Source organism: Anthonomus grandis, chromosome 1 (assembly GCF_022605725.1).
Source record: "Anthonomus grandis grandis chromosome 1, icAntGran1.3, whole genome shotgun sequence".
Lineage (NCBI taxonomy): Eukaryota > Metazoa > Arthropoda > Insecta > Coleoptera > Curculionidae > Anthonomus > Anthonomus grandis.
In genome coordinates, this window is record NC_065546.1 from 28418916 (window position 1) to 28445171 (window position 26256).

General features: G+C 32.6%; 1 protein-coding gene and 1 long non-coding RNA gene across 3 annotated transcripts in view; one reads left to right on the forward strand and one right to left on the reverse strand.

The window, feature by feature from the left end:
* LOC126736596 (transcription initiation factor TFIID subunit 1) overlaps positions 1 to 25041 on the reverse strand; it is a 57920-nt gene extending 32879 nt beyond the window's left edge. Inside the window, exons 1-12 of one of the 2 annotated variants that reach the window (XM_050441030.1) lie at positions 24876 to 25041; positions 24609 to 24766; positions 21720 to 21856; positions 21568 to 21629; positions 21296 to 21517; positions 21031 to 21240; positions 20790 to 20978; positions 20602 to 20727; positions 18262 to 18425; positions 17826 to 18209; positions 17555 to 17768; positions 17341 to 17502 (exon numbers count right to left, since the gene is read on the reverse strand). In XM_050441030.1, the coding sequence (XP_050296987.1) occupies positions 17341 to 17502; positions 17555 to 17768; positions 17826 to 18209; positions 18262 to 18425; positions 20602 to 20727; positions 20790 to 20978; positions 21031 to 21240; positions 21296 to 21517; positions 21568 to 21629; positions 21720 to 21856; positions 24609 to 24757 (2019 nt within the window). In that variant the 5' untranslated portion in view covers positions 24758 to 24766; positions 24876 to 25041. The remainder of the gene's footprint in view (positions 1 to 17340; positions 17503 to 17554; positions 17769 to 17825; positions 18210 to 18261; positions 18426 to 20601; positions 20728 to 20789; positions 20979 to 21030; positions 21241 to 21295; positions 21518 to 21567; positions 21630 to 21719; positions 21857 to 24608; positions 24767 to 24875) is intronic. The other variant, XM_050441039.1, reaches the window with a different exon arrangement.
* LOC126736729 (uncharacterized) lies at positions 397 to 6717 on the forward strand. The gene is made up of 3 exons (XR_007660746.1): positions 397 to 540; positions 5283 to 5402; positions 5602 to 6717. It is a non-coding gene; the product is annotated as an uncharacterized LOC126736729 (long non-coding RNA).
* Positions 25042 to 26256: the final 1215 nt, after the last annotated feature.

A 26256-nucleotide genomic window follows, 5' to 3' on the forward strand; every position in this document is an offset into this window, starting at 1 on the left:
GCCAAAAAAATAAGAGTATTAGAATAATTACTAAAATAGTTCAATTTTTTAGACAAGATGTATAATGGTAAATGGTATGGTAACACTATGTTTAAAAATCTCTATTTTATTTTATTTTTTCTTGGTAAATGATTGGAGACTATTGAATGGGTAGAACATTTAAAATAAATGCATGTCAACCTTATAATAAATATTAATTTCAGCACATATCTATGTTCAAAATAATAATGCAAAATAATCTTACTTTTTTATCGCATCTAATATACAGTATCGCTCTGTATAATTTCTTGTAAATATACGCACAGATCGTCTTTTTTCGCATCGAGCATGCCCATAAGTGATAAACTTGGCAACCTCAATTTGAGTGGGCAAAGAGAACGAGAACGGACTCCGGTGTGATAAGTGACGGTACCATCCGCGTTGAGATTGCGGAACCACTAATTTCTGGATTGCAACCCAAATACTTGATTAATCGTGTGTGGGTGATGAATTGAGTAATCGCCATTCCAGTACCCAAGTCCGATTTAGAAGCCTTATCAGGTAAGAGACTTGTGCGTATCGCTTCGCGCCGATTAAATCCAATTTTTCTTACTTTATATTCACTCATTCGATTTTATTATCTATTTCCTGCATTTCACACTATATTTCCAAGAACCCAAGATCTTATTTTTATATTAATTGAAATGTCTAGCACTTTCTTATCTCACAAATTCTTTCTGTAAATAAATTCTTTTGGTCAAAAAAATAAGAGTAACACCATTTACGTTCGATATTCTTGTTATCTTTAAATGTAAATATTATTAAAAGTTGTCTTTAAGCTCTTGTTGTGATCGGATCTGTTTTTAAACTTAATTAGAAAGATTAAATTAAAAAAAGTAAACGGCATACAATTTCAATAATGGGTCGCGCAAAACATTCTACTCCCAAAGAAACGCGCTTAATAATTCAGTTACAAAATGAAAATAAAAGTTACGCGTTTATTTGTAATGTTTTTAAAAGGTCATCTTGTTTAATCTTCAAAGTTTTAAAGGAGCAACATGTAATAAATAAACCGCCAGAAACGTCCAAGAAAAACATCGGAATATCTTAATAAAATGGCATGTGAGGTATCATTTTTGACATCTGTTGCAATAAAAAGAAATTTAAAATTGAATATTAGTACAAGAACCTTAAGGAGACGCCTGGAGGCAATGAATCTTCATAAAAGAGTACCTTTTCTCAGTAAAAAAATGTTAAGAATTGCATTTTCTAGACAAAATTTGGACCGTACTAACTGGAGAACATTCTTTTTTTCGGATGAAACAAAAATAGATTTATTTGGATCGGAATAAAAATCAAGAATACCATCCTAGACATACCATGCATAGACAGGTACTGTGAAGCATGGTGAGGAAAATATCAAACTTTCGCCGCTCAAAAAAAACAGCCTCAATAAATATGAGCCTGTTTTTCTTATAATGGTGTGGGTTCAATTTTTCATGTAAAGAAATCTACTTAAACATTGTAGAGATTGTCATGCTACCTTATGCAGAATAATATGCCTCTCAGATGGGTTTACCAGTAAGACAACGACCCTAAACACACTGCAAATATCGTAAAGAAGTGGTTTAGCAGTAAAAATGTTACACTTTTAAATTGACTATCTCTATCGCCTGATTTAAACCCGATTGAGAACCTTTGGAGAATGCCAAAAAATAGAGTTGCGGGCAAGAAAATTTCAAACAAAAATGTTTTATGATGAAAATTAAAAAAGCTTGGTATTCTGTCACCGTAGAATGCCGAAAGTTAATTGACTCTATGCCTAGAAGAAATGCTGTTTTGAAGAACAAAGGTCATGCTATGAAATACTAAGGATTACAAAATGTTTAGTTGCTTAAAAAAAAATATTTTTTAGCATCCTATTTTTTTTTGTCCACTTATATTATTAGAATAAAATATTTTTATTTTGTTACACTGATAAAATGATTAATATTCTAAATTTTATTGTTTTATGTTTGTTTAATACTCTTCCCGCCTTTAAACAAAATAATTGTTAAGTAAATAACATACAACAATAATGAGTTTTTTTAAATTATGCATGAACAACTACTTTACTCTTATTTTTTTGACCATAACTGCATAATCTCTTCAGATCTTTAAATAAGATCTCATGGGGGTTTGTATCACAGCTAAGCATGCAATAAACCCAAAAAAATAGCTTCGTAACAATAATATTTAAAATCATATGTAAATTTTAATAAAATAAGAAAAGTGATTCCACCAATAAATTCTACTGGAAAAAAATATAAAAGAAACTATATTTCATTGTTTATTACATATCGTGTACCTTGCGCATTGAAATTCGTATAATCTATATATTTTTGAATAAGCTATTCAAAAGTACTTTCTATCATACATACTTTTCATTTGTATTTTTAAAAAAATTATAAATTGTTCAAAATGCATTTTATGAAAAAAAAAAACAATTTTCTGTAGATATTTCAATCTACTAAGAAACTACGTATATCTAAGTATACTAGTGTATTTTTCATTAAATGCAAGTTCATAGTAATAATCGGAAATTATATAGCAACTAAAAAGTACTCGATATTCATATTTGAGCGTATAAAACATAGAAATGTAGTTGTTTTCAGTTAAAAAATATGTTAATTCCTTGGTGATTTTATTACATATTTATTGACATTAATACTTTGTAATTGACATTAAGAATGTATAAATTCTATTTTATAAAATTTTTAGAAAATTTATACGTTGTGGAATTTGGATAATTTTTTACATTTTATTTAAGTTTTGACAAACGTACATTACTGTTAATATTGATTATATAACTTTTAAGTTTTTATTTAATTTCTGAAACTCAGACCTATGTATCTAGTAGGAAATGAATGAGTCGGAAATTATAGTATGCAAATAGAAAAAAATAAATAAAGGACTTTTTTTTTAACATGGATTGTAACGAAGTTACAAGATTTTGTCTTTATTTTATAGTAATAAGGGTAAGCCCAGGCAGTCTTTTATAAGACAACTTAGATAAGTTTGCTCCGTTAACATTTTAACCTCTAAATTTATAATTTACATAACAAAAAGATACATTTTAAGCTTTACCTGTGAGATGAGGGGTTTATAATTGTAAACATACATAAAGAAACCAACTTAAAGAGGTTTCTAGTCTGATAGTATCATGGAAAGGTTTGATTTCTTATAGGTTATGACTAGTTCTCCGTTGACTATGTTGTAGTCTCTGGCCTTATTGTTTTCAGCCCTGGTTATTCTTAGGATAATAAAGAACCACAAATGTCTAAAACTGAGAGGGTTTTCATCACTATGCTTCCAGTTTTCCGGTTATTTTCATGAAATTTTCCTTTCATGCTGTTGCAATGTTTACATGTTCTATTTTGCAAGTTTCAAGGTTTACCTACCTTGGGAAGCCCTGTTAAATGAAGGGGCATGCCCAGTGTGGCAAAATATAATATAAATCATGATTCAGTTTCCCGCGGTTTTCCTGAAAAGCCGGTTTTCTTGTACACATGTGGCCAGCTTTTGCCCCGCTGTTGTCACCTAGAAATACCCGGTTTTGAGAGCTGAAACTAAGTTTTTTTATCATATAAGGTCATGGCCTATAAATCTGTACCGTTTTCATGAGGAAAAACTCTATTTTTATTAAGTTTTTCCAATTGCATTTTTATCCCACGATTGGTTCCGAGGATGTTCGTGAGTCGTCGGCATCCAAATTCCTGTTTTGTAGGGCAGGCAGCAGCGCGTTTTTGTTAAATTACTACCTGTACACTATCTTTCTTCGTGTTTTGTAGGGCAGGTAGTAAGCGGGATATATTGATAAAATAATCGTAAAATTATCCGCGTTACGGTATTTTAGTTTCCATTTTTACAAGCTTGGAAGACGGTGGTATTTTAATTGTCCGCTGTGAGTTTTTGTCTGTGATTAATTATTAGAATATTCATATTGATTCCGTTCCGCTTTATGAACTTTTAAAACTGTGGTTTGGACACTATCTTTCTTCGTGTTTTGTAGGGCAGGTAGTAAACGGGTGATTAAACCAACGTTTCATTAGTTCCGTTCGCGAAAAGTTACACTGTTGTTTGCAACCAGAGAAACACTCACTGCGGATTTATTTTGTATTTAATTGATAATTTTTATTATTGACTTTTTATTTTCTGCTCTGTCTGCGGCCGTACCGTTCCGTTTAATTGTTTGATTAATGAAAACTACTGCTTGGACACTATCTTTCTTCGTGTTCTGTAGGGCAGGCAGTAGCCGCGTTTATTAATTATTACTTGGCTTCTCAAAGTGGTGAGAGACAAGTAATACCCGAGTCCGTGATGACATAACTACTATCCGTACAGCAACAGAGCAGAGGTAAATGTTGACCGATTGATTGAGATTGCTTCGCTTGATTGGTGTTGAGTTTCCGGCCTTGCTTAACGAATGTCATCCGTAACTGCTTGTACAAAACATCTTAACCCCGTCCCTTAAATCATACTATTTTGCGTCATTAATAGAGTGCCGAATTTTCCGGTACATTTTCCCAAATAACTGCCTGTGCTTAATCATAGAAATTGGTAATGGGTATTGTTAGATTTTAAGGACACTTTTGTTCATTTAGTTTTAAGCAACCAAACCCGTTACTTATTAGTATTTGTAATAATAAAGATTAAGAGCAATAAGATCTCATTATAACTGGACAGTTTACTTTTAATCTCTACCTGGTTTCTCCACTGTCTAAAGGCTTACCCGAGAGGCTAGAGGGGACTCTAAGCTCCTTTAATTACTTAGAGTGGCGCCCGAGGCATTTTGTTAACTTTTTTTCCTATAACTGTACAAAGAAATAGTAAGGGGGTTGATGGATACCCTGCGACGTCAAAGGTTAGAGGGTGGATATACTGCAAGTACGTGAGTACACCCGTTTCAGGATATTAAAAAAAGTCCTAATAATAAGTCCCAATTTTTGAAATTCATAAATAGAAGATAATTGTAAAGTTTTCAATAAATATTTTTCAAAGACAAATGAACGTTCTGTACTGTTTGAATAACGATATTTTAATTATAATGTCTTGTATAGCAATCCATTTCAAATAAACCTTTTTTTTCAGTAATCAACATAAATAAAATTTAACATTTATTTAAATTATGCACAAAAATTTAAATTTGCATGCAGTAAGTAACAAACGTTTCTTCTGCATTTCTTATTTCTCACTTTTAACCCAAATATTACTAGCGTCCTTTTAAAAGTACGTTATACAGAATGCTGTATTTCATGTTACAGCTACCGCCCGAAAGATGGAGTGACTGATATACCTGTTGAATTGTATTTCCGGAACTTGTAGGAATATTCTAGAAACAGGTGGCTGTTTTAAAGGACGCTAGTAATTTGAGCATCTAATAGGTATGCAGTATATATAATAAAAGAATGATAATTATTTGTTTTTTGGAGGGTAATACTTTATGTCTTTGTGAAATTATAGATATTTTTTATAAATTTGCATTTTTTTTAAATTGTTACCCAATTATTAAAAAATGATATTGGTAACCAAAGATTGTATAATATGTATGTATATTTACTTATGTTTATATTTTCATTTCAGCTATAAAAAACCACTCACTTTACATGAGCTTCTAATCGAGACTGAGAATGCCTATATTGACGAAGATGATACGCCTGTAGAATTAGTGATTTTTCCACCCGAAACTGCAAACAAGTACCATACCGATGAAGATTCAGATGAAGAGGACTTGGTAGATATAAATAATTTACCCGGAAGTCAACTTCGAGCACCTGTCCAAAATCATGAATTCAAACAAAAGTTGTGAAAACTCCGATTCAGACGACGAGGATGTTCCTCTCCCAGTACTTTGTGGCAATTTGTTTCAAATGTTACGAAAGCCCAAAGGAAGATTATAACACCAGCCAAATCTTTTTCATGGACAAACAATGCTGCTCTTAACAATTTTCCTAATTTTTTAAACCCAGTCGAACCTCCAAATAATATTTCTCCTTTCAATCTATTTAAACTATTTTTGGATAATGATGTTTTACATCTCTTGCATCTCTATACTAATAATTATTGCAGCCAAAATAACCGTCCTGCAGATATAAGCGTTGATAAAATACAGTGCTTCATTGGTATTTTGATGATAGTGGCTACGTTAGAGTATCAAAACGATTTATGTATTGGGAGACTACTAACGACTCTCATAATGAATTAATTGCTTCCGCAATGTCTCGTGATAGATTTACAAATATAATGAAAAACATTCATTGCTGTAATAATAATGATCTCAATAAAAATGATACATTTTCTAAAATGAAGCCTCTCTTCAATGCTTTAAATCAGCGTTTTATGTTATTTTCTCCGAATGAAGAAAATTACTGTATTGATGAGGCTATGGATATGGATTGGATGACGCCCATATAACTACTTGGTTTACATATAACTGCTTGGTTGGATGACACCAACCAAGCAGTTTATACGCGGAAAACCTATTCAACCAGACTAGGTTATGTAGCATGGTTTGAACCATATCAGGGCTCATTTATTCAGCAGCCTGCTCAATCCTATAAAGTCTTGGGATTAGGCCCTGGTGTAATTTTACGATTTGCTGATACTCTATATACATCAAAAGTAAACTTAAATTTTCATTTTTACTTTGATAATTTTTTTACGAGCCTTCCATTATTAGACATACTCACTCAGAGAGGTGTAAAAGCTACAGGTACTATTAGAGAAAATAGGCTTGGTTTATGTCCTATACCATCATCAAAGTTTGAAAGCTCCTATGGTATGTCTAATGCTTCCAAAATATTTGTATGTAAGTGGAATGACAATAATGTTGTATCTATAGCTAGTAATGCAAACATGGGCGGAGTTGATCGGTCTGATCAAAACATCGGACTATATAGAATCTCAATCCGAGGAAAGAAATGGTACTTTCCTCTCTTTTCTCACTGTATTGATATGGCTACGTAAGCCTACGTACAAGGACGAAAATATTTCTTGCTAGTAAAGCGTACTATAGTTTAGGTGAATTTTTTAATGATTATATATTATGATATATAATTTTATTTTATTTTAAATTAGTTTCTCGTTTTTATTCCTTTAATGTACAGGGTGGCCAAATAAGAATGCGAGGTACTGTATCTGGGAAACTATTCATCTTAGAAGCTTGCGATAAAAAAAGTTATTACTAAAATGGCCAAGAGAATGACCTGGAAAATATTTTCAAGCTTCTAAAATGGCCGCTAGGGGGCGCAACTGCTTGAATCTAGAAAACTGATGTTTCTGTAAATTTTGCTGAATTAACCTAACAAAAAAAATTGCTGATTATTAAAGCAGAGACTAATCCGAACCTTTTTTATTTGAATAGTTTTGCTGTATCTCTAAAAATAAAGTGGTGGGGGGTGTTCAAAAGTTGGCTTAAAACACACCCTGTATACTAAAAACGCCTTAGCCGATTTTATCAAACTTAAGCTAGTTGAAAAGAGCTATTATTAAGCTAGGAATATTATTATATTTCATGTTTTTTTAGTTTTACATCTCGCCGCTAGAGGGCTTTTTTCGGCTTTCTGACACAAATGACTAATTTTCTCAAAAAACTTAAATGCAATGGTATAAATTTTTTTATACAAAAAAATAGCTTAATGACGCCTAAATATGCTTGGGAAAACCGCATCTTAATATCTTCAAAGAAAATTTTATATGGAAATCCCTTAATATTTATAAAAACTACAAAATAATTTATTTCGAATTTCTTTTATAATGTAAGTTGTGGCCCTATAAAGGACCGATTTTAAATAGAAAGGGTTTTAATGCCCCCGTAAATGCTCGAAATGCTGACCATCACGCTCTATGCATTGCTGAAGCCTCCCATCGGTAGATAGAACTGCAGCTTCAATTTCGGCTCTCGGTATGGTATGTATTGCATTACGAATGCGGTTTTTCATATCTTCTCTAGTCGTAGGCTGAGTCTGAAATACAATGTCCTTTAACCGCCCCCATAATTAGAAATCAAGACAGGTTAAGTCTGGGGATCGCGGAGGCCATGGAAACAGGCTTCCTCTTCCAATCCACCGCTGTTGAAAAATGTTATTAATATGCTCTCGCACATTCCTAGCAAAATGTGCTGGACAACCATCTAACTGCAAAAACAAATTTTGCCGGACTTCCAGTGGCACATCTTCCAGCAACAACGGTAATTGATTTACCAAAAAGTCGAAAAAAACATTGCCATTTAGAGATTGCTCAAAAAAATATGGTCCAATAATGTTGCCTCCAAGTATACCACACCACACATTTAAACTCCAGCGCCCTTGGTGCTGAACTTCACGCAACCAATGCGGATTTTCTGCAGACCAATAATGCATGTTATGCATACTCTACCGTCACTATTAAATGTGGCTTCATCGGTTGTCCTTCAAAATATTTTGAATCGTTGTTCTTGATATGCCTAATTCAAGGGATAATGCTCTTGTGCTAACATGAGGATTTCCTTCAATATATCCCAGTACGTTGTTAATATTGTCCACATTTCTTCTAATTCTTGGCCGTTGAAACCTAGGCCGAAAACTACCATTGGCTCGTAAGTTCGCCACTAATCGGGGAAAAAATCTAATATCGCAAGGACTTCGATTTGGATATCGAGCAGCATAAACTCTTTTTGCTACTGCAGCATTTTGAAGACATTCAAAATAAACCGCAAGCATATCAACAGCTTCATCGTTCGTAAAACGCATTTTGCGAAAACAAAAAGTGCTCAACTAACGTAAAACTTTTGACAACTTACTATTGACAATTTGAGGAATGTTTATAATTTGAGAAGACATTTGTTTTGTTGCATTCCATGGCCTGCTTTCTAATAATTATTTTTTTCGTATTATATCCATAGTGAATATATAACCTTTTAGTGATATTAGGTAATATTTTCAAAAATGGTAAATTTTGTTTTCCAAAGTAGTGAATTTTAAAAAATTCCAAAATAATTAGTATAAAAAAATTAAAATTTAAGGGTATAAAATATTCTTTGGCCTATATTTTAGGTTAGGAACAAGATATCGAGTTGCTGTTTTCGCAAGATTATTTAGACATCATTTAGCTATTTTTCTATGAAAAAAAAATCATATCAACGCATTTAAGTTTTTTGAGAAAATTAGTCATTTGTGTCAGAAAGCCGAAAAAGCCCTCTAGCGGCGAGATGTAAAACTAAAAAAACATGAAATATAATAATATTCGTAGCTTAATAATAGCTCTTTTCAACTAGCCCAAGTTTGATAAAATCGACTAAGGCGTTTTTAGTATACAGGGTGTGTTTTAAGCCAACTTTTGAACACCCCCCACCACTTTATTTTTAGAGATACAGCAAAACTATTCAAATACAAAAGGTTCGGATTAGTCTCTACTTTAATAATCAGCTATTTTTTTGTTAGGTTAATCCAGCAAAATTTACAGAAACATCAGTTTTCTAGATTCAAGATTGCAGTTGCGCCCCCTAGCGGCCATTTTAGAAACTTGAAAATATTTTCCAGGTCATTCTCTTGGCCATTTTAGTTGTTCCATATCCGTTGTTTATTTACATTACACCGCATAGCTGTATTATTATTTGTTACCTTTTTTTTGCCGGCTCGAAACCGACGGCATTTACGGCATTTATTGTATCTCCCGGCCAGTCGAAAATATACTCTCATAAATTAAGGTTGTGTATTATTTCAAATTAAATACATACACATCATTGGCGCAGTCGATCTTACGGACCTAAATTGCTAAAAGTAGTCGGTGAAAATGTCATCTTTTCTCGGAAATTTAAGTACGTTTGATCCGGAAAAGTCGGATTACGCGATATTTTCCGAGCGGCTAAAACAGTTTTTCGTGGCAAATGGTATAACGGAGGACGATAAAATGCGTGCGACTCTTCTAAATACATTAAATGAAGATTGTTACGTGTTGTTAAGAAATTTGTGTGTACCGAAAACGCCACCGGAAGTGAAATTCCAGGATTTGGATAAATTGTTATTAAAGCATTTTGCTCCAGTGCGGTCCTATTTTTCGGAGAGAAGTAAATTTTACTCTGCTCAAAGAGAGCCCGGTGAAAAAGTGTGTGATTGGGCAGCTCGTGTAAAAAATTTAGTGAGTAATTGCGGATTTGAGGCTACAATAACTCTCAGTACGCTAATGAGAGATATTTTTGCGATCGGTATTAATGACGTGCGTTTTTCCGATCGTTTGTTTGAAGAAAATGCCATCAGTAGGGACTGTACGTTTCAGTTTATGGAAAAAATTGCTTTGGCAAAGGAGTCTGCGGTCGCTGATCATGAAAAGCGCGTATCCAAGGAGTCTCAGGCCCCGATTAAAACAGAACTAGAGGAAATATATTATAATCAAAATCCAGGTACTTCTCGTCAAAATCGGGGTAAGTCAAAATCTAAATATACTGTTAAAAGAGACCATCAAGAAAAACCGGCTCTACCAAAATGTTCGGTGTGTGGGCGTGCAAATCACGTTTTTTCTAACTGTGCTTATCGTAGCTGTTTCTGTCACAAATGTGGAATCAAAGGCCATTTGGCACCTATGTGCAAGAAGCTATCAGGTCATAATTTTTTGCAAGAAAACCTTTTGCAAGACTCATCTGATGAGAATGACGAGATGTGCTTTAACATTAAGAGTAATTCTTCATCATATTATAATAAGTTGCGTTATAATTCTAAAGGTAACGAAAGGCCTATAATTATTAAGCTATTAATTGACGGTTTACAATTTGATTTTGAAATTGATTCTGGATTTGCTCATGCGGCTATTTCTGAAAATTTGTATAAACATTATTTTACAAAATATAATTTGATTCGTAATGATCTGTCTCTTAAAGATTATGTGGGTGTATCATTTAACCCCTTAGGTTATCTTAACCTAAATATTATCTATGACGACAACAATTACATTTTAAAAACATATGTCATTAAAAATGGAGGACCTCCATTAATAGGGCGTAACGGCTTAAAAATGTTGAACATTGGTTTATGTAAAATAGATAGTAACAATAGTAATAGGTTGTTATACGTAAATTCGGAGACCAAGCTTCAATATTTATTAAAACATTTTGGTCAAATTTTTGATGGTACTCTGGGCACTTTCAACAAGTTTAAAGTAACCCTTAAGTTAAAGGAAAATGCTATTCCGCGATTTTTTAAACCACGTCCTGTTCCAATCGCGCTTAAGCCAAAAATTGACGAAGAATTAGATCGTTTAATTAAAAATAAGGTATTAATTCCGACAGAATTTTCTAAATGGGCCACCCCTATTGTTCCCATATTGAAGAAAAATGGTGGTCTAAGAATTTGTGGAGATTTTAAGGTAACCTTGAATCCACAACTGGAATTTCAACAGTTTCCGCTTCCGCGAATAGAATATTTATTTAGTCGGCTGGAAGGGGGTTTAAAATTTTCAAAAATCGATTTGTCAGAGGCATACCAGCAAATTCTTCTGGATGAAAATTCTACAGAGTTGGTGACAATCTCTACACATAGAGGTTTATTTTCTTATCAGAGGCTACCCTTTGGCATTCATTGTGCACCCTCCATATTTCAAGTTATTATGGAACAACTATTTAACGGTATACCGGGCGTTATAGCGTTTCTTGATGATATTTTAATAACGGGAAAAAATGACCTTGAACATTTAGAGAGGTTAGAACGGGTTTTTACAAAATTAAGTGAATGCGGCCTTAAAGTAAAAAAAAACAAATGCAGCTTTATGCAAGACTCCTTGACGTACATGGGCCATCGAATCGATAAATTTGGGCTACATAAGACCCAAGAAAGAGTAGAAGCCGTCATTAAAACTAAAAATCCTTCAAATATTACAGAACTGAAATCATTTTTAGGGGGGGTAAATTATTATGTTAAATTTTTACCAAACGCATCAACAATACTCTTCCCCTTATATAATTTGTTAAAAAAAAACGTTCCTTGGGAATGGAGTACAGAATGTCAAAATAGTTTTTCTAAAATCAAGGAAATGTTAATTTCTCCATCGGTTCTGGCTCATTTTGATCCCAAAATACCCATTAAACTCTTGGTGGATGCTAGCAGTGTAGGGCTTGGAGCGATTATTAGTCATTTTTATCCAGACGGTTCTGAGAGGCCAATCGCTTTTGCTTCCAGATTATTAAGTAAAAGCGAATTAGGTTTTTCACAAATTGAGAAAGAGGCTCTAGCCATCATTTTTGGAGTAAAAAAATTTTTTCAATTTTTGTATGGGACAAAATTTACCTTGTATACCGATCACAAGCCCCTTTTAGCCATTTTTGGAGATAAAAAGGGGCTACCGGTTTTTGCAGCTAATCGCCTACAAAGGTGGGCGTATATTTTATCATCATTTAACTTTGAAATTAAATACGTCAACACAAAAAAGAATTACTCGGATTTTTTATCTCGACTAGGAACTAGTGTTGAAAATATTCACTATTATTATAATAGTAGTTCCATTGTGTTTTCATCAAGTGACAATGATAAAGTGTCATATTTAAATTATATTCAAAATTCCGATTTTCCAGTAAATTTTTTGAAAATTAAAGAGCAAACTGGTAAAGATCCAATCCTTAGCAAAGTTTTTTTTTATGTTAAAAATGGCTGGCCTAAAACTTGTCCTTCTGTAGACCTTAAGCCGTTTTTTATAAGAAAAAACGAAGTATCTATTGAACACGGTTGTTTAATGTGGGGGTATCGTTTAATTGTACCTTCAAGTTTTCAAACGAGTATTTTGGAAGAGCTACACTTAACCCACATTGGCATTGTCAAAATGAAGGCTTTGGCTCGCTCATACGTATGGTGGCCAAAAATCGACGAGGCTATAGAAAATATTGCTCGGCGATGTAAAATTTGTTCAATGTATGCGGATAAGTCACCTAAACCTTCTTTGATAATGTGGGATTGCCCTAAAAATGCATGGACTCGTTTGCATGTAGATTTTTTTGGCCCTTTGTTTAATAAAACATTTTTAGTTGTTGAAGACGCCACATCCAAATGGTTGGAATGTTTTATTGTGCAAAATATGTCTTCTTCTAAAACAATACAAATTCTAAGAAAGTTATTTTCTCAGTTTGGATTGCCCAAAGAAATAGCTACAGATAATGCACAAACTTTTATGTCTGTTGAATTTAGTTCTTTTCTAGAGAGTTTGGGTATTATCCACAAGACGGGTGCTCCTTTTCATCCAGAGACTAATGGATTGGCGGAGTCCGGTGTTAAAATTTTAAAAAGAGCGCTTATTAAAGGTTACAAAGATCATAAAACTGATCTGCAACTTATTTTAGATACGTTTCTTTTTCAATATCGCAATACGCCTCAAACAACCACTCAAGAATGTCCATCCAAAATTATTTTTGGTCGCTCTTTACGCACTAGATTTGACTTATTGCTTCCTTCCACCGAAAATGTAATTAAAAATAAACAGCATAAAATGGAGAAAAATTTTAAAAAGGTTCGAGACATATCATTTTGTATTGGAGAAAAAGTGTGGGCTCAAGATTATCGTCCAAATGCAGACAAAAGTAGGTGGTGTCAAGGGGTTGTTCAAGATATTCTTGGTCGAAGAACTTACGTAATAGAGGTAGATAATGGAATAAAATGGAAGAGGCATCTCAGCCAGTTAAAAAAAAATTATGTAACATTTCAGCCTGAACATAATAAGACAAATACAACCATAATTCCAAGATCTACCTCGATTGATAATAATAGTTTTAGCTCTAGTGAAGATGAAGTGGTGGTTTTATCAGATAGTGATAAATCTGATTTAGAAAGTGATTCGGGTACACGTGTGTTGCGTAGACGTAGCAAAATTAAAATGCCGGATCGTTTGCAAGTGTCTTAGTTTAGAAGACAGTTAGGTTTGATGTTTGACTGGTTGATTTTTTTTTCTTTTTGTTATTGGGGGAGGGTGTTCCATATCCGTTGTTTATTTACATTACACCGCATAGCTGTATTATTATTTGTTACCTTTTTTTTGCCGGCTCGAAACCGACGGCATTTACGGCATTTATTGTATCTCCCGGCCAGTCGAAAATATACTCTCATAAATTAAGGTTGTGTATTATTTCAAATTAAATACATACACATCATTAGTAATAAATTTTTTTATCGCAAGCTTCTACGATGAATAGTTTCCCAGATACAGTACCTCGCATTCTTATTTGGCCACCTTGTACAGTCTATTGGCTTTGTCTACAACTTCTATGTTTATATTGACAATAAAGCATTTTTGAGTTTGAGTGTGAGTTTGTACAGAATGCATGGCAAATTCACCGACTCCAAGGGGGGAAAATGAATCAACTTACATTCCGAAGAGCAATTGCCACTAATTTCCTGGATATAAGAGACCTTTAAAAAGGGGACGCCCAAGATTATCAAATAATGCCCATGCCTCCTCTAGATATGATGGCATTGACCATCTAATTATATATCAAGAGAAGCAAACAAAATGTGGCAATTGTCGCAAGAAAGTGCAGTTTAGATGCGATACGATAAATGTGACATCGGGCTGCATCCCAAGGATTGCTTTAAGGAGTACCATACTGTATAACCTAAGTACATGCTATAGAATATTTTGTCTTCATAAATGATTTAAAAAGTTTTAGTTGTATTATTAGTACCCCATATTACTAGCGACCTTTTAAAAGGACCCAAGTTTTTTGAAAAAAATTCTGGTTTAAAAAAATTGGATAAAATAAAAATGATTTAATTTGATTAGTAGGAACTATTATCAACCATTTTTGATAAAAATTTTAATGTTCTCTTTCCAAAAATTAATTCCGTAATGTCTGGGTTAAGGTGAATTGTTGCATTTCACGAAAAAAAACATAAATATACTTTGTTAGAAAGTTGGTTATAAGATCTAAAAAAGTAATCTTGGGTTTTTTGCATAAAATGCATTTGAAACAATTTGTTTGCAAAAAAAAAGTAATTTTGCAACTTAATTTAGTAAAAACAAATTAAATATACCTCGTACGTTCATACAGACTATAGATTCGTGATCTACAGGAAAAATACAAAATAATTCTACCATATATAGACCAAACTAGGTATAAGAGTATAACATTCGTTAATTAACAATTTCATTGCGCAAGGTACACGATATGTAATAAACATTTAAATATAGTTTCGTTTTTATTTTTTTCCGGTAGAATTAAAAAATTAGATGCTGCAATCATTTTTATTATTTTATTGAAATTTAAGTAAATAATTAACAATTATTGCAAATTTTATTGTTGCAAAACTAATTTTTTGAGTTTATTGCGTTTTTCCAAAAATTATTATTTTTTAATTCATCCGAATTCATTCATTGATTCATCCGAAAAGTAAATGCCATAACAAAGAAAATGGGTGGTTCACAAACTATCTACGATGATAAAAATCAATATAGGGATCCATTTTTTCCGAAAAAAATTATTGTACTTTATACCTTGTCCAAATTGGTTTCATGAGTTATTTTTTTTAGTGTGTGGTATCTACTATTCCCAGTTTTTCTTTTATGGATGATTTTTCTATAACTAATAGGAATAAGACTAATTCTCTAAGAACTACTCATTTGAACTTACAATGTTTTCACAAAACTTCAGGAATTTGTAGATCAAGAGAACGATTTCGACATTATTGCTGTTATTGAAGCTTGGTTGAGTGCCAATATTTCAACCCTTGACTTAATTTCACAATGTCTCAACATTCCCAACTAGCATTTTTGGCAACAGTTACGTAATCGCGATTATAAAGAATACTTTAAAGTTGTGGTTACTAGTCGCGGGAACCGTTTAGGCACCGTTCTGTTACCACTTTTTTACCAAAATTGGGAATGATTTTGCTGTAGCAAATACGTAATTCTATCGTCCCGGGAATTTCTTTTGAACGTCCCATAGTGGTTTTCGGGATATCATAAAGTAGTAATTGTGCAGTGCTAGTTACTAAGAAGTTACTGAGACAATATTATGCAAACATTTTGATTTTCTTTCTTTGTCAACACAAATAATTTTATATGTCCGTCTTTATTCTAAGTGATGGCGTTGTATCGGGGTTAATCTACTTCATATTGTATTTAATATAGCTGATATTATCGCTTACCGGAGTGGAAAAATGTAAACGAAGCAAATTTTACTGTTAAACATAGGCAATATAGGACGAAAATAAAGAACGCCTCATTAAAATAATGGCTTTTAACAAAAAAATATACCAAGTCTAAATATTTCAATTTAATTTTTTAAAGAAGGTATATATTTTTTCACTCCTCTTTACTCCTATGAATATAAGAAGTCTATAATTTAATAAAAATTGCATAAAATATAAAATTATTCCGATTTTAACACATTCATAAAATCGTGCAATACCTTTTCACAAAATGGAGTCAAATAATTTAAAAAAATATGGCGAATTGTTGTTAGCGTTACCAAGAAGTTTCTTTTGTTACTTCAAAGTAAAAATGACTTAGGAATAAGTAAATTATTTCAAAAAAATGCTACTATAAAGTATATTTTACTGCATAGTAGAAATAATTACTTAAAGGTAATTTGCTTTAATAGCCAAGGTGGTAAATATTACTTTAAAGAAGAAATAAGGGTAACTATTTCGGTCTTGTTACTGATAATATTACTTCAAAGTGTATTACTGCGTGGTAATATTTTGATGTTCCTATGTAGACGCAAGAACTTGAAATTTAACTTTGTAATCGCGCTTACTTAAAAGTTCCCATTTAATCGTCCCACCGACCAATATGTTCTACTTTATAGTAACGACGTTGTAAAGGTAATTAGGTATCAGCTACCATCAGAGTTACCGCAAAGTAATAATTACTATATAGTCAAGTATTAAGTTATTCTTATAAGTATCTTATTAAGTATTTCTTACTACTACTTTTTACTTGGCAGTTATTTAAACTTATAAGATATTTTTTTGGTACCAGTTACCGATTTATTACTTGAATAAAGTAATATAGTCAAACAATGTTGTAGCCGTAACTAAAATTGCTAGTTGGGTTATACAGCATTATTTTAAACATGTTTTATATAATTCGTTTGCGCATAATTTTAAAAATTGTAGCTTTACATCCCTTATAGAGTTTTCTTCTTTTTGTTTATCTTTTTTTCTTGCCTTTAAAGTTCTGTTTTTGTATTTTTTTATTTCCTTTTTGTATATATTCTAGCTGGTAGAATTAATTGGTGTAATAAGTGTAAGAGCAGCCTAGGATAAACTTCGTAATTTTTTTCTACATTATTATTAATTCGTGTATTTGTATTTACATGTATATTATGCAAAAAATGTAAATTAATTATTATTAATATTATTATTATCTTACTTGATTCATCAGAGGAGGATGTTCCTCACAAAATTCGACTAAAACCAGATCACCGTCTCTGCCCGTAAGATCTTCTGCGGTTCTCATGAAGAAAACATCACCGCCGCCGGAGGCCATTCTTTCCTGTTCGCGTTGTTTTGCTTTTTTCCGTATGTGTTTAACCTGAAATTTAATCAATTACAGATAAGATATATCATCATTTCATCAGACATACCAATGGCATAGCTGGATGTGGTCCGTGGTCGGCCAATGCTCCTTGTGAAAACTTTTTAATGGGTGGCCTATGGAAATTCCTTAGTCTCAAAGGACCCATATGGGTCTGTATAAATGGGGCTCGCAATTCGACCACCGGGGTGGAGTGCTGAATCAAATTCGCCCCGCCTACTTTCAGCCTGAGGGTGGATTCTGAAGTGCGCGGTTGATAATAGCTGCAACAATTACGTTTTATATAAATTAGTCATAAACAAAGACATTGGAGAACTTACATGTCGTTCGATATATTAAATGGATCTCGATCGGGCGATTTGGGAGGCGGAGGAGGAGTGTCCTCCTGAAGCACATTAATAACTCCTGCCTTGCCGAGTAAAATCTTCGATTTTTTCACGTGCGGATGCGGTATTTTCACCTTCACCGGGGTCGCTTGCCCCGCGACTTGTTTGGAAGGATCTATGTCGTCGGGAATGCCCAATATGATGTTTTCATCGTTCGGATCCAGGGTAAGTATGGAAGGTTTCGGTACGTTTGTCATATTTTCGGCGTCCCAAATAACGTCGTCTTCCCATTTCCCATACACCAAATCCTCATTTTCTACCGGGAATATCGAGTACCAAGTGTCGTCTTGCTCTTGCTCTCTCGGTTTCGCAGCCATACTAAAAAATCTTATGAATAAGGGATTTGACTTGCACCAAATTTTTTTCTTACATAGCTGCTTTCGCTTTTAATCCAGCTATAGTAGGATTAGGTGCGGGCGGCAATCGAATATTAGTATTGACTTTCCCCGGTTGACTGAATGCTTGTGCAGTTCGATTGCCGCTACTAGGTACCCACCCTGCGGCATTAGACTTACTATTCAATTTTTGAAGTACCTATAAATACATTCTCTTTAAATACAACTTTTACCTACTTTTTGGGTATTTTTATGTGGATTTTTGAGTAGATAAACCCGAAATTTAAAGTAGTTTGTATCAGGATGAAAATGTCAAATAAAGAGCTGATTGGCTGCCTTCAGGAAGAAACTGACGATATTCCGGAAGAAGCAACTCTGAAAGTGGTTGCATTTAAGAAAATGCAGCGACACGATACACAAACATTTACGATAGTCATGGACAGAGTGAGAGTCAGCATAAATTATGACATATGCTCTGTTTTTGAATATATAAATATAATGTGGTTAGTGGGGTTCCACAGGGAATTGTCTTTGGACCACTGTTGTTTGACTTGCATATTAGTGACAAAAAATGAAGCTTGACGTGTTCACAAATACATCAATTTACTCATGAAGCTGTTATCTTTTTTAGCTCTAAGTTACATGAGGACCTTTCTATGACTCTTAATGAGGAATTAAAGTTAGTCCATTCATGGCGGTATGTCATAAAATTGAAAGTTAATTTGTTAAAATCAAAAGGCATGATAATTGAAAGATCTAAAACAGGTAACGAAAACGCCACTTTTAAAATGAATAATCCAAATATTGAATTTGTTGACAAAATAAAATACTTTGAATTTATATTAAATAGTCAGTTAAATTTAAATGATTATGTTGAGTATGTAAGGTGGGCAAAAAATTAGGTTTTTGTCTCGTTTAAGATGCAAACAATCTTTACAAAGAAATTAATTTTTAACAGCCTAATACAGCCACGTTTTGACTACAGTTGATCACTGCTTAGTTCAGAAACAAAACTGATATAAATAAGTTGCAAGTATTGCCAAACTCTAGAGGTATGCCAAACATTTTAAATTGTAGGAAACATGAACCAAAAATACATATGTTAAAAATCTTTAAATTGACTATAGAATATAGAAATCATCACTATAGAACAAAGTTTTAAATATCAACTTCTTTTATATATTTATAAAATAGAGCATGGTCTTCTGCCTCCATTTTTGCAGAATTTCCTGAAAAAAAATAATGAAATTCATAGTTATCAGACAAAGCACCTCAGATGATAGTCGCTGGGGGCTAATGTTGTGGTTGGGGGAACACTTCAAACTTTAATCCGTTGATTTTAGCAATCGCAACGATCGACAAATGAGCAGGTGCGTCGTCATGATGAAACAAGATTTTTTTCTTCGCCAAGTAAGGTCGCTTATTAGTCACTTCGTCCTTTAAACGTTCCAATAACTGTGCGTAGTATACCATTGATGGTTTTCCCCTTCTCTAGATAATCAATGAAGATAATTTCTTTTGCATCTCAAAAAACGGCTGCCATAACCTTATTCGCCGAAAAAATTATTTTTGCCTTCTTTGGGGATGGTTCACTTGGTCCAATCCATTGTTTCGACTGTTGTTTACTTTTAGGAGTGTAGTGGTGAATCCAAGTTTCTTTAACAGTTATAAATCAGCGCAAAAATTCGCTAGAGTTTCGCTTGTACAGCGCCAAATTTTCTATTGAAGCAGTTTTGCGGTTCACTTTTTGATCGACCGTTAGCAAACGCGGCACCCACCTAGCACAGAGCTTTGCCATACTCAAATATTCATGTAAAATATTGCGTACACGTTCAGTTGACATCCTAGTAGCCTCAGCTATCTCACTTACTTTCAAGCTGCGGTCTTCCATCACCATTTTATGAATTTTTTCAATTATTTCAGGAGTCGTGACCTCAATAGGGCGTCGTGAACGTGGTTAACCATTGAATATTACGCCGAAGAGTCTTTCAATGTGTAATCCAGCGCTTCTTTAATTTGAAATGGTGTTAGGCCTTTTAAATAGAAGTATTATATGAAAGAAATATTTTATAGAAGGGTCATACTTCTCTGATTTTTGCGCGCTTCTCTGATTTTTCCATTTTCACGTAAGCAACCGAGGCTTCTTGTTCAATCGTCTCTCAAGTATACTAACAAAGCCATCGACTTGAAAATTTCTATACTAGTAATAGTATATACTAGTCTATAAGTTAGAACGATACAGAACTATAGAATACAAGTCAAATATTAGACCTGAAACTTTTTACCCCGCCCTCGTACATATGTATTTACTTCAAACATGAATATGCCACAATTCTAACCTAAGAACATTAACTTCTGAATTTTTTTTTATTTACCTTCTGTTTAATGTCATTTCCATCCCAAACTACGTCGTCCTCCCAATGCAATTGTGTCACCATTAAAAAGGCATCATCAGGAAAAGGTTCAGCTTCTTGTGGCTCCTTTGGCAAATTTTTTTGTATCTGTTGGAAATTTAAAAACAATGAAAACACTTATTAAAAAAAAAAATAAGTTGAATCCCTACTTCCTTCTCATCCCCAATTTTAAAACCATAATTGAAGCCATCTCCGCTTTCTGGAACATTCAGCATGTCATACCAAATCTGGGCAGGACCGAATCTCCAATCGGCAGCTTTTGGCCCAGATTCATCTTTTTTTTCTGCATCATCTTTATCAGTGTCACTTGCCAATTCAACTGGTTTTAAAAACTTTTCCTAAAATATCAATTTAATTGAAGGAAAAACTAATTCAAACCTTGTTTAGTACTTCATCATCACTATTGGTTTGTTCTGAGGGAAACTCATTGGCATAATCAAAGAACCAACCCCTATTCTTAGGATTATCATCATCAGAAGAATCTGAGTCATGTTGATTTTCCTTGTGCTTCCTCTTCCTCCTCTTTTTCCTAACATTCTTCCAAATGTTGGGTAAACTGCTTGGTTTTCCTGGTCCAAATAGCCGTGAAAATCTTAAAACCTGTGAATGAACCCATGCTAGTCACTATCTACAAAATATGAAACTGTCTGTTAACCTGTCCATGTCTAAAGTCAGGAAAAAGTTCGGTAACATCTACATCAGCATATTTAGAGGGCAACATGGCTGCCAGTGGAGTATCAAGTTTTCTTCTTTCCACAATTTGATGATCAGTCTGCATATTTGTTGAAATGGTTGGATTTGGTGGTGGAGGCATAAGATTTTTATCTGTCCTAATTTCATCCTTGCTATCATAGTTCTCATTATTCAATGGTTCTTCCTACAAAAAATTGAGTAGCCATTGCCTTAAAATATGAATCATTAACATACCTCATCTTCAGCAATTTCATTTATATCAGAATAGTCTTTGGCTGAAGGTGACTTTATATCAACTAAAAGAAATCAATTGTAGGTTTATAATAATAATTTAGTGAACTGGTTTATTCTTAATTTTGTTTAATAAATTATTAGGTAGTACTCACAATTATCAGAAAAAAAATCTTCAGAGTTAGGCTCTTGTTTGATCTGTTGATTGGAAGATCCATCATAATCGCTACCTGATTCATCTGTAATCTTTTCCTCTCCAATAACATCTTTTAGTATGGACCCAAAGGCTAATCTTTAGAGAGAAAAGTTTTAAAAAGAAATTATTAGAGTACAATATAAGGCAAAGGACTAGATCAGCAACTTTTTGAAAATCCAAAATGTCACATAAGGTAAATGTTGTTACTAGGGGAACTAAAGAAATGTTTAATTTAACAAACCATTGCTCATTGGAAATTGTAAGCAAATTTATTACTTTTAGAGACTTATTTTACAAACTTTAACAAAAAACTTTTCAATTTCTTCGAGGATATTTGTTGTAGAAATTTTAATAATATAATTTTACTTGATGATAGTCAACTGACTGGCATATTCAATAGACATGACATGCTCCTTTAATAAAGCACTCTATAAAACATAAATTTAAGCCCTATACAACAACTACTATTAAAGAAATAATTATACGCTTTAAACAAAAATATAACAAAAATTCTGCTCTTAAGCAATAATCAATACTATTTTACTTTTATTTGCAATTCGAAGTGAGAGGAAGGCCAACATGGCATTTGAACTAAAGAAAGTAAATAAAGACACCAAAAGAAAATGGTCATGTATAGTTAGAAAAGTTTATAAAGAACCGGTGACATCAACAGGCGGCAAAATCCGCGCATCTCGTTATTCTATCGATCGGATCAGATGACTATGTTGAGGTCTGAAGACAGTGGAGGCGGCACACTTAAAAAAATGTAGATAAATTAAAATTATATTTTTTAGCATTGTGATGTGCCCATAAAAAATCTAATAAAAAATAGTTTTACTTACAGGAGGATGCAGTTCGCTAATTATTTTTAAAACAGGACTTCAAATAGGTAGCTGAAAATTATTCTTTATTCGCATTTTTTTTTTAAGGATTAGGTATTTTAAACGACTTGTGTAAAGAAACAAATTGGTATAAGCTTAAAGTTTTATTTCATTATTTTACATATTATATATTTTTATTCACTATCAGATAGTGTATTACAACCTAAATCAGATTCATCCGATGAAGACCATTCGATCTCTTCATCATATGAGCCTGTATTTACTATACATTTTAAAGAATGCAATGTGAATTGGGTGTATTAATCTTTCTTTGGTTAATACACTCAATCTAGGGTAGACCTTAACTTTTTGTTGTGGTCTAGCAGCAGACTACATTGTGCTGAGTATATTTAAATGAGAACACCACTCGTCACTACTCGGAAGATAACCTACAGGTTAATTTGTCAAATAAAACTAAACTTTGTTTGTTAATATTAATAAATCTTAATATTTATTTACCTACTAAACAAACACCTTCCAATTACAATGCCTCAAGACATCGGTTCAAAACAAAAATGCCTTATTATTTTATTCTTAAGCTAGTTTTCCTAGCCTCAAGACTTAAATACTAGCACAGACAATACTACATACTAGCACATCAACTCAATTTACCTTTTTTATTTCACCTGGTATTTCACTAACATGAGCACTGAAACCAGTATCAACCGTCTATAGTTTTTATATCATTAAAGATGGGGTCCTTGCTTTTACCTGTCTTTAGTGCCTCAATAAACAAGGGCACAAACGCACATCACATGTATATTTGATACTATAGCAGCATCAAATAAGCACCTATTCGTTGAGGTAGTTACTAGTTACATGGGTTTCATTGTTTAAAAAACAACCAGATATGATCAATAGCTTTGAGTTTCCTTTGCATTTATTTAACAACTTGGCATCTAGGATCCAAATTTTTTCTATCAGATTAAGCTCTGGGTGGTATATGGAGGCAAGTGTAACACAATATGTCCATGCTTTTCCATTAGGTCGTCCAACTTGGTTTTTACAGGATACTTTTTTTTATTTTCAGACACTATTTCATATAACTCTGTCTTGGTGAGTTTTGCATCAAATGTAAAATTACGTTCCTTGAGCCAGTCAACTATTTCCTGCTTTTTACATCCAGATGTAACATTCTTGACTACAGGCACATTGTGATAAGCTGCATTGTCTAATACTAGGACGGAATTAGGTAGTAAATTTGGAATTAACTGAAATAATCTCTCTCCCCTGGCTGTGAATTATTTGTCCCTTTTTGCCTACTTTCTTAGGTAACATCTAAAAAAAAATTAGAAAGTAAAAAAATTAATATACACATGCACACTCTAGGCTGTACATATATACCTACAAGTTAAATACCTATTACCTATTTTGTCACTTAAAATCAAAGTATATTTTAAATAATATAATTTTTAACAGTAATTAATTTTTATTTTTTTTTTTTTAATTATTAGATAATTGAATAATTTAAACCAATTTTACTTACCTTTTACAATAAAAATCGGATAGTCTAACTAAAAAAACTATAGTCTATTTCACTATTATACTTTAAAAAAAAATGCACAACAGATTTTAAATGCCTTATAACACGATTAACTCACTTCCCGTATGAGACGACACTGAGTAGGCCTTCAGGCTACGTCATAGGCTTTAAATCTCCGGCAGGTACAAATAAACGAAGTATGGCGGCTGCTTTGTGTTTGAGGTTTCTTTAATAAGAAGCGAGAGAAAATATATTGCGGTCGTCTTTTCTCTCTGCCACCGGATTTTCTATCGATTTTGTGTTGAAAAATGGGTTTGGACGCATATTGAGCAGCCAGTTCTTTATAAACTTTTCTACCTATATAAGTAAGTGTAATATATATTTGAAAAGTTTGTGAATATCGCAATGTACTTATGGGGCTTAATTTTGACTGTGATTTTTCAGAAAATTTGCTAAACTAGACCTTTTTCCAATATAAATTTACCTTCCTAATGAGCTGAGGTACTTTTGTGATTCTGAATCCAAAACATCACTTTCTAAATTGCCTTCCTCATCAATATTTCCAAATAGGAACCCAGTTAGGTTAACTCCTGTAGAGTTATTATCCAAGCCCTCATCATCACTGTCTGCCATAATATTTATCTGAATATTGCCATAAAATTTTAATAGTAAGTATTAAGGGTTTAGAGATTTGGAAAATGTTGAAAATGATCCTAAACTGTGGAAAATACACCATATTAATTTAACTTACCTTTAAACTTTATATCAAGCTTTATTTAGAATATTACTCATTTGAACTTTTCGTTTTTGATTATTATAGGATTTCAACAATTCAACATTTAAATCGTGTTTACAATTTCAATTCTGCATTATTTCTAAAATATTTCACCAAACAAAATTTGACGTTGATATATGACGTGACATATGTGCAGTACTGCCAATCTCTTTTAACTTATTCATGTGTGCATACAGCATCTAATACCGCTGAGTTGCCAGATTGGGGAACTTGGTCTCGATTGGGTCGCTAGCTATATGCGGGCTTTACACGTGTAAAGTAGCTAAAGCAGGTTATTAAATCAAGCAGCTAAATTTAGCTACTTGCACCATGTAAACCACTGGATTTAGTACTTGCGCAAGTGGGCCATTTAGTTAACAATTTAGTAATGTAAATAGAACACCTCTCTATTTACTTGCGCAAGTAATTCAAATTCAAATTTATTAATCATTTTGGTTATATTATAACAATTTTTTTATTTTTTTTTTTTAACTTAATTATATTCAATAATAATAGTTAACAGTCATTGTTTTTAACATACACCTAGATGTTGTAACATCTGTTTGTGTATGCTGAGAAATCACAAAATTTTAGTAATAATATAAAATATAACTAACCATAATCTACAACTAAACAAAAATTCTCCAATAAAATTTCCCTTCCCAAAACTATTTAAAAAAATTAAATTTATCTATATTTGAATAAATAAATTTTCTACAGACCTTACTAAAGTTTTTAATATTATTTATATTTTTTAAGCTGTTTGGTAAGATGTTATAAAATTTCGGGGACAAGTATCCTAAAAATCGTTGCCCTATAGTTTTTTTTATGTTTGATATTTTTAGGTGTCTGTTTATATTATTTCGGGTTGTGTAGGAATGACTAACATAATTCTTGATTTTTTCTGATTTATGTGTATAAATGCATGTTGACAATATGTAAATTGAGCGTATATTAAAAATTTTTTCAGAATATAATTGTTGTGTAGGAAATCTTTTTTGTTTTTTGTATATAACTTTTAAAATAAAGTTTTGTACTACATTAAGTTGTTTTAAACAATTCTTGTATAGACCTCCCCAGACAATCACCCCATACCTTAACAAGGACTCAACCAAGGATTTATAAATTAAAATTAGTAGTTTTTCATTTAAGATATTTCTCAAAATATGAAATTGATAAATAAGTTTACGGATGTTTTGTGTTAATTTTAGAATGTGTTGGTCCCATTTTAAATGTTTATCCACAATGATACCCAGATATTTAGTAAATGAAACTTCCTTGATATCAATTAATTCAAGTTTAATTTGTTGAAATCTGGGGCGATTAGCAGCTGTTATAGAAAATGCAATATAGTTTG